We start from the raw sequence: 9,118 nt of genomic DNA, 5'->3' as shown, positions 1-9,118 counted from the left end.
TGGTGACATGTCTCCTGGAACTGGGCCGTCTTCCCACTAGAATTGTAGTATTCTGTTCTTCCAAAATCGCCTGCCACATGTTGATGTTAATGACAGAGATACCCAACTCTCGTTTTGAGAGACAGAAGGATCAACCAAGGCTCAGGAGGGCCCCTTATCTTCACAGGGCTCCACCATCCCCATACCCTTCCCTAACCACACCAGATGTTCCAGGCTTGATGTTACTTGCCTACTGGACCGAAAGGTCTGGTCTTACGGACTCCTTGTTCAAGGTATCCTCCTCTAGGCTGGCTGCTTGCTCCATTCTTCCCTGCAAGAGTCCCAAGACAACTGCTTCTTAATTTCACCCTGCCCTTACCTTCAGGGTCAGGTGGACTTACCCCTTCTTGGGGTGTAATCTTGTCTGTGTCTCTCTCTTTCTCCTGGATCCTGGAGGAGTTATCTCCATTCCTCAGGACTGCACTCACCAGCAGAGTGATCCCTTGGTCTCTTCACCAGTTCTTCCCAGGTAAGTCCAGAAACCGGGGCTCAGGTTCAGTTCCTCCTTACATCATTTCCAGGCGTCTTCTCTAGTGTCATCCTACTTTTCCTCTTCCTGAACCAACCCCAGACATTTCCTCAGTGTCCATTTAAATTCTCCCTCTTCTCAGCTGTGTTCCCCATGGCAGCGTGCAATTTGCTGCCTCCCCGACTCAGCTGTTCTCCTTTTTCTTTTTCAGCAGGGCTTTTCCCTTTTTCTCCTGCCATGCCACTCTCCCTGTTCCATCCTCGAACTCTAGCTGCTGGGCTTGCCTTTGAAATGCTGTGGCCCCAGATGCTTTCCTTAATCAGTTGGGACATGACATTTACCCCGCCTTTGCTCAACTTCTTTGTTGTCTCCTGGTAAGTCTCTTCTCCTAACCTTCTTCCCGTTCTTGTGGCAGAGTGTTTCAACCACCCTGTCACAGTAAGAAACAACACTTCCTCTCCATAAAATTCTGAAATTTCAAAAGTTTGTCCATTCCACACTTGGACAAGCTCAAAACACCTCAATTTCTTTACAAAAGAAATTACGGAACAAGACATTAATACATTACACACTTCAAAATAACCAATTCCAATGATATGGAAGACTTGGGCTAAAGTCTTTGTTTTAGAAGCTTGTCACTGCATCTCGTACAACCTTGAGTGACCTGACCACTACAAGCTTGCTACCTGTTCTGGAGGGAGGGATCTTTCAGTTTATCTTGTTAAGGCTGCTCCACTTCATATGAATAAATGTCAGTTTGGTCACAGAAAGTGTCAAAGGGACCTGGGATGTAGGGTACCCAAATTCAAGTTCACATAAATATATTTAAGTTGGAACAGAAGTGAAACAACTCTAACAGGAAGGACAGTAAGATCACCCCAAAATAACCAATAACTGAGTATTTACAGCACTCCCATCAGATATGGGAGAACGGCAAAGCAGGAACTTGAACCTTTGTTCAAGCATCAAAAGTCAGGGTTCTAAATGGCCAGACTACAGGTTATTCTAGAGTGGTTGTCATGCTCTGATTTTAAATAGAAATCCCATCCTCAGCAACCTGAGAAATCTGTCCTATTAAAGTTTGGTTTAGCATACCTTGTGGAAAAAAGCTTCTGTTTAGATAAACTCATATTTTTCAATGGAAAAAGGTTTTGTCAAAAAAAAAAAATCTCAATACTTTTTAGCTAGACTTACTCCAAATACCCCACTTTTGCAGTCATCACCAGGCATCTGGGTTTTCTGTTTCCAACAGAAAAAAAATGGAGAAAACCACAGATTTCCCCTTTTTATCAGAGAAACCTGTGGATTCCCTGCTTTTGCAAAGAGCTCTGCAAGCTGGTTGAGCTCCAACCTGCAAAAGCTACTTGCAAACAGGGCAGGCGACCCCTAGCCCTGCCCAGAGGGGGAGAGGTATAGGGAGGGGGAAGGGAGGGGCCTAAGACTCTCAGTCAGCTACAGCTCGGGGCCCAGCTCAGCCTCACTCTTCACTCCTAGAGTCTGTGAGGTAAGTGGGGCTTGCAGGGGGCTGGGGGCACCAGCAGGGCTGGGGGGTAGCCAGGAGCTGCCTTCACCCCCGCCTGAGCAGGCAGCAGCAGTGGGGGAGCTGGATCCATACTGCTTTTGCTGCAGCTGCCTGCTGTTGGGGGCAGGGAACTGCAGACTTGGGTCCCTGGCCCCATAGCCTTGGCAGCTGGGGACCCCTCCAGCAGGGCTTGGGGGCAAGAAGCACAAGCAGGGCAGGGGGGGCTGTTGTGGGGGCAGTGAGGGGCACCAGCAAGCCAGCAGCTAGCAGGGAGCTTATCGGAACACAAAGCTCATCAGACCATCGAGAAAACAAAGCCTCTCTCTCATCAGTTCAAGCTCTTCTTAAACAACTTTTTACAAAGCATTTAAGGAAGAACAGAGGAACATTACCAGCTGGCCTGCTGACTAGCTCCAAAAAGCCCTAAGTTGACACTGTTCTGTATGCCTGTGTTCCAGTGAAATTGGAGGCACACACACACAAACAGCTCTCAGCATTAGCTAGCATGGGAGTAGCATGACCGTGATCGGATGCCAGCTGGGGTTTGTGCTGTGGGAGAGGGGGTGGATCCCTCCTTGAGCAGCAAGCAGCAAGGGATGGGGACAGGGAGAAGCCAGGCAGAAGCTGCTGTGCCTGCAGTCTCCACCTCCTTCTCAGCCAGCCAAAGCTCCAAAAAAAAAGGGAGGAGAGGGGCAGGGCCAGCTCTGCTCTCTGAAGCTCCCAGCCCAGCCCAGCCTAGAGCTGAAAAGCAAGCTGAGATGCTGAGGGACTGTGAGTTAATTTAAAACAGGAAGGAGTCTGGGACAGAAGTCCATAGACCAGTTTGACCCAAATCAGTTAAGTCTGATACTACACTCAACCACATTTATCTCAAACCAGTTTTGACCATTTTGAAACTGATTTGTGTGCATTGAACTTATGTTCTGTTACATATTTAAACCAGTTTCTGGTCACTTAAACCAGTTTATGTGCAACTTCTGTCCTACTGCAAGAATACTATTATCAGTTTAGCCATGCGCCATGGAAACGATTGCCACTGAGGAAGCTCCACTCCCTTTCCCAACACCAAATGCTTCAGTGCTGTAAAACCATCAATTACAAATGATAATATGCAAATACAGATAAATTTTCCAGTTTCAGTTCTGAAGAAATCATTCATAATACTTACTTGGTGCACTCTTCTAAAGACTGTACAAGCATTTGCTGGAAAGAACTGATTTCCTCCAGGTTTCCCATTAAATACAAAGTATTTATAGAATTTAACCTGGAGCCAAGAGGGAAGGGGAGAAGGGAAAGAGAAAGAAAGAAGCTTAATAAGCCATTGTGGGGGAAAAGACAACACACAAAATACCCCAACTGACTTTTTAATTCTGCTTTAGGAAAAAATTGTGAATTTAACAACACTAATACATACATATTATTTGTGCTCTTAATATATAGCACATAGGTACATCAGTCAGAGATCAGGACTCTTGTCTACTAAAAACTGTATAAACAAAACAAGAACAGAACCCGACTTCAAGTAGTCCTTTCTGTTTGTATATTTCAGGCTACACTAGCATTTCAATACTAAGTAGATACTTGTACAGCCAGTAAAATGGACATTTCTACTATACTTAACCCCCCCAGCCTTTTTAAATTTTAAAACAGACTCACATACTTTTCACTGGCTTGTAATGGTCGCAGGTAGTTTGAAAGCATTGTCTGTAGTTCCTTAGCATATTCGTTTTCTGTTTCTAAAATATTTTGTAGTACCTACAATACATGACAGTTATTGATTACTATTTTGTGAGATGAACAACAGAATATTTAACTTTGAGAATAAATAAATTGGTACAATTAATATTTTGTGAAAACACAGAAAACGTCAAAGGGTTAATGAGTACATTAAAAATTCAGGTATCAAGAATAAGCTTTTTAAACACTACACAGATCAACAATTAAATTTATGCTAGCTACTACTTAGAAAAAAAGATGTTTCCTGTAGTTGCCAGTGTTGCATTCTAGGGAGGTTTCATTATAATTTGCAGAAATGTTTCCTCAAGAATTTAAATATTGATTCTGACCATTTTCAGAATTAGGAGATATTACTGCTTCTACACACTTCAGGAAGGATTGGGAGATTATGAGTTAAGCAGGGACAGAAGCAACTCCTCAACTCAAATGATTAAAGACATCTGAAATCACGTAGTCTTAACTAATAGATTGTTATTGTGTCTGTTCAAAAGTACAAATCTATCTCTGCTAAATTTGGATCTAAAGATATTAGCATTTTTTTAAAAAGACCAGCGTTTCTCAAGTTTTTAGACTCGGGGCACCCCTCCATAAAGTTTCTAAATTTAGCAGCACCCCATTTCACTCATTTGTTGAGTCTAGAAAATAATAGTAAAGCTTCTGTTTCAAAGAAATCAAAAACCACAATAGGTCAGAATGTTTTTGACACCATGGATTTTTATACCATATTCCTGGGTTTAACTTGTAAACCATGTAGATGTTTGTACATCAAACTGTTACTTGGCACCCTGGTTGAAAACCACTGAAACTGACCAACTGTCCCAAACCTTCAGCAGCCCATGGGCAACATACCAGGCAAATTACATGCTAGAGACAACATCACACTTTGCTTTCCCTGTCGACCTTATTTTTACCTTTTAAATTTCCAGTTGTTACAAACAACCTCAGAGGCCTCGCACACAAATCAAGGGTTGGAAACCACTAGAATTGACAAATGCCAGCATTACTTAGCAACATAATTATGTTTAAATAATTAAATTTAAAAGATAGGCTCTGACCAAATGAAAAAGCAATAGCAACAAACTACTAAAACCCCCCCCACAAATATACAATAGTTTCTGGACCAAAGACAAAAGCTTACAGAATATGGCATGTTATTTTTTACATCCTGCACTAATAAATCACAATAGGTTAGAATACCCTGAAATGTACAAGAGACCGTTTTGATTATATTAAACTACCTCCTCTCAAGAGACTTCAAAATAGTCTCAACCATATCCAGCTCACTTCTACTGTGCATATATTGTAAGTCTCTGTGAAGCAGCCAGTTTCTGTGGCTCCTAAAGATAACGTTCATTGGTTTCATTTTCTCTAAAAGGCTAGACTTTACTGTATAAAACAAGGACATGATCTTATACTTATTGATTTAGCAATAATTGCTTGCACTAAATATACTTCTCTGAAGTTGTCCTACAGAGTTGGGGGTTATCTTAAGGAACTGCAAAATTGATTTGTTACTGCTTTCTTCAACCCAGTATGGCATGGATGTGCTCTGAGTAGTTCTGTGAATTTTAATACATGTAAAGCACCATACTATCTTCTCTCTCTCATATTTGAGATGTCTGCATTAGTACTAGTTTCAACATTTATAATAGAGTGTACTGGCTGCATTATTCACTGCTGTAGTCTGTACTGTTTTAGGAGATAAAAAAGCCATTCAGGCTTAAATGCAAACCTGATGAAGTAACTTTAAATAGTTCAGTATGTCAATGAAGAATTCACTGTTTCTTTCACTGGTGTCACAGAATTCTGTTTTATTCCCTGAATGGCTCTATTCATTTGAAGAAACAGAGAGACCACTTTCGAGTTCATTCTTTTGTTGGGAATGTGAATCCTGACCCAAAGATTAAAATGTATCCATTCTACAAAACACTCAGACAGAATGTTACAGAGAAAGCCTTGGCTCTTAATTGGGCAAACTAAAGTATACAGTACAACTTTAGTGAACATAAACAGAAGTTCTAATGTGTTCAAAAAGGCAAAACAGATGAAATACTAACAGATTACTAAATATTTTCTCTTTCATGATGTAGTAAGTGTGCAAAACCTTAGTGTGGAAAAAACATACCCTGTACAGATACTCAATAATTTGCAAAGGGGGAAACGGGGGAGGGGGGAGAAGATAGCATTACAAAGATAGCAAATACTTGAGAAAAAAAAATATTAAGCAATATCCGATGGTACCCTTGGAAATTGATACAAATATAATAGTAAATGAAGTTGTGCTGCACATCCTATTCAATGAAATAAGCTGCCATATTCACTTGACCCACTTTAAAATTACTTTAAATGGTTACCAATGATAAACAATTCAATTAAATATGTACATATTTTCAAAGCAATTCAAAATAGGTTACATGTCTCCTTTAGTTGACTTTCCTGTTAAATGCCGATTACCATCATCACATACAACATTTTCTGTTTTCTAAAAAGCACTTTAAGGTTCTTTACATAAATATAAAAACTGTCGTTTTTCTGGGCGTCTCTACCCCCAGCCATTTTCACTTACCTACCTCACCAAAGATGCTGCAAGGATTAAAGGTACAGTGGTTTGAAGATTTGAGAGTCTATGCAATGCCTAGTAACGTCTTTACAGTGCACCTCAAGACCAAAGAATTTTAATTCCCAATCTCATCATCATACCCGCGTGCACTAATAAATCACCTTTCTTCCCTTTCCTGCTTTCTGCACATTCTGGCTGCTGCAAGACCCCATGAGACCTCAAAGACCTTGTTCCCAAAACTCCATCACAACATTTGCAAAGACAGAGTACCAAGGAGTGGGTTGTTTTCATTGAAATGACAGCTTGCACAATCCATAACACTAGAGAATGGCACAGAAAGCTGAGCTCATCCAGTGCAAGCCTTCTCTTGATCACAAGGCATGGAAAAAAAAAAAAACTAAACATGCCTAACAGTTCTATCACACAAAACCCAAGTGACCTTTCTAAGGCACATAATCTCCAAAAAAAAGGGATCAAAATGACCTACACACTGACCATCTTCCAAATCACACAAAAATAAAGATTTCATTAGTACATTCAGAACATGTGGCACATTCCAATTTTTTTTATATAGTTCCCACCACACTACTCAATTGTAAATCACCAGCTTATTATCTTAATTAAGAATCATTCTGTAATTTGCTTGCATCATTGGAACTCAAAAATCTACATTCTTAAAATCTAGGATCCTACAAAGGGCATGCAAAATGCTGCACATGCACAAACCGCACAGCTGCAATTGCGTAAAAAGTGCCTGGACAATAACAGGGCACATGCAAAGGCTCACTGTGGCAATTCTGAAAATATGGCTTAACAGAGGACTCAAGCGTATAACAGCAGGGAGAGGGATGGTGAAGAGAGGGAAATCAAAAATATCCATGCTATATGAAAACAAACTATTTATTTACCTCCTCTTTAAAATATCAACTAGAAGTCCTTCTTTATATAACCTTGAGCTATCATCAAATAGTAAATAATGGTCTTACAGGCTTACCTAATGAAGATCAACCCTGACACATTAAGCTTTATTATTCAATAATGGACATTTAGGTACAAGTGAAAGAAAAAAGAATTGGGGAAAAAAACCTCTGCTACTTATGTGAGAACATGGCTCACTTTGTAACAACAGGATACTGAATTTGGTGAAAAGGAAAAATATTTAATGGTTAATTCTATGCCCAAATCCTAATGAGTAGTAGTACTTTAATACCTGTCTCATGTACTCAGGGTATACCCTAAGCCTTCTATATAGTTCTACTTCCCTAGCCAAGCAGAGTATGAGAATAAACACCTATCCTACATGCTCAGTGTCCCATAGACATGCACTGGAGTCTAGCTGGAGATCTAGAAATTTGAAATCTGCTCATTAACTGCAGAAAGTGTTTTATACCTTCATAAAAAATAAAGAAAAATAAAAATCAAGCAAGCATTTGCAAGTGGGAGAGTGGGAGATACTCTGCAATAGGCTCCATGGGCCATCAGAACAGGAAGTTTTCCACCATATTATCCAATTGGAAGGAGTGGGAACATCAGAGTTTTACGTACCATGCTACTAACTAACCTTTGATTACTCCCTCCTTCCACATACCCATGAGACTGTCTAGTATCCAATCTCCTTTGAAAAAAAAAACAGCAATGAAATTACTGCAAAGCTTAGAAGCTCCTTCCATTTGCCAGTATATTACAAGGCCAGAAAAATGATATCCCACACACATCACTGAATCCAAGCCTGCCAATTTCAGAACAGGCCTAGCCAATACTAGTTTCAAGAAATGGCCTCGAATGCAAATGATTCCGTAATATCTATTTTTAATTCAGGCTGCAGCCTTTGGGCCACAGGTGCCAAATGCTCCTTTGTTGGAGGCTGTTCCATTTTTAGCTTCAGCACTGACTCAAATCCATTACCAACACAGAGCAATGATGAAATGTCTGACGTAGGAGAAATTCTGTACCTGTGAAAGTGTGACCAACTAAAAAAGGCAAAGAAGTTATGCTAGGATAGAAAAAAAGATACAAAAATATAAATACAACCTGGACAATTTAGTTCCAACTAAAGGTTGCCAACTGGCAATAAGCCGCAGAAGACTAAAAGGTATGATTTTTAAAAGCAGGTTTACTTCAGCACAGAAATGCTGAGATTTAAATCTGTACAAAATCTGAATTTTGGAATCAAAGTATTTTTTCAGCCCTTCAGCAAAATGTCCTTGTGAAACCAAAAATTGATCAGTTTCGTCAATGGAAAAACTAGACCCAACAAAACAAAATAAATTAAACTGGAGAAAAAAGTAGAAAGAAAAAAGAAAACTGACCAAGATAATTTTTTACTAACACCACAAATGCAAAACAAGATAAAAGGATCACATGCATTACCACTGTTAAAAAGTTGGGGTTTTGTTTTGTTTTGGTTTTTTGGTTGTTTTCTTGGGGGGCGGGGGGGGGGCGGTTAAACCGAAAAGGTTGTCTTAGGAGTTCAGAATTTTAAAGTTTTTGACCCAATGGAAGTTTTCATTCAGTAATTTTATTCTGAACATATGTATAAAATAGGCACAGCTACACAGTCAAGCTTTACATTTTTAATTTTGTACATAGTTGCACACTTTAAGCTCAGTTTCAGGACATAATTCTGCAAAATTCTGTTTTTATTTTTTGCAATGGACCTTACTGTAGTGCAGGGGTGACCAACCTGTAGCACAGGTGCCAAAAGTGGCACAGGCAGACCATGCATAGCACACAGCAGACTGAGAAATGGACAAGCAGCAAAGCAGCAGATGAGATGGAGCAAAAAGCAAAG

General features: G+C 40.0%; 1 protein-coding gene across 4 annotated transcripts in view; it reads right to left on the bottom strand.

Annotated features, from left to right (window-relative positions):
• Positions 1-9,118, bottom strand: part of ARHGEF7 (Rho guanine nucleotide exchange factor 7) — a 264,001-nt gene that overhangs the window by 119,962 nt on the left and 134,921 nt on the right. For 3 of the 4 annotated variants that reach the window (XR_002098888.1, XM_019524331.1, XM_019524330.1), the window contains exons 7-8: positions 3,691-3,785; positions 3,199-3,294 (exon numbers count right to left, since the gene is read on the bottom strand). Coding sequence is in view for 3 of the 4 variants with exons in the window: in XM_019524331.1 (XP_019379876.1) it covers positions 3,199-3,294; positions 3,691-3,785 (191 nt within the window). In the remaining variant the exon portion in view is untranslated. Of the gene's footprint in view, positions 1-3,198; positions 3,295-3,690; positions 3,786-6,481; positions 6,584-9,118 lie in introns of those variants that run through there. The other variant, XM_019524332.1, reaches the window with a different exon arrangement.

The sequence above is a fragment of the Gavialis gangeticus genome, unplaced genomic scaffold, assembly GCF_001723915.1.
Source record: "Gavialis gangeticus isolate Ggan-Ray unplaced genomic scaffold, GavGan_comp1, whole genome shotgun sequence".
In the NCBI taxonomy this organism is placed as follows: domain Eukaryota; kingdom Metazoa; phylum Chordata; order Crocodylia; family Gavialidae; genus Gavialis; species Gavialis gangeticus.
Note: the sequence above shows the minus strand (reverse complement) of the source record. Positions and strands in the feature narration are given on the sequence as shown.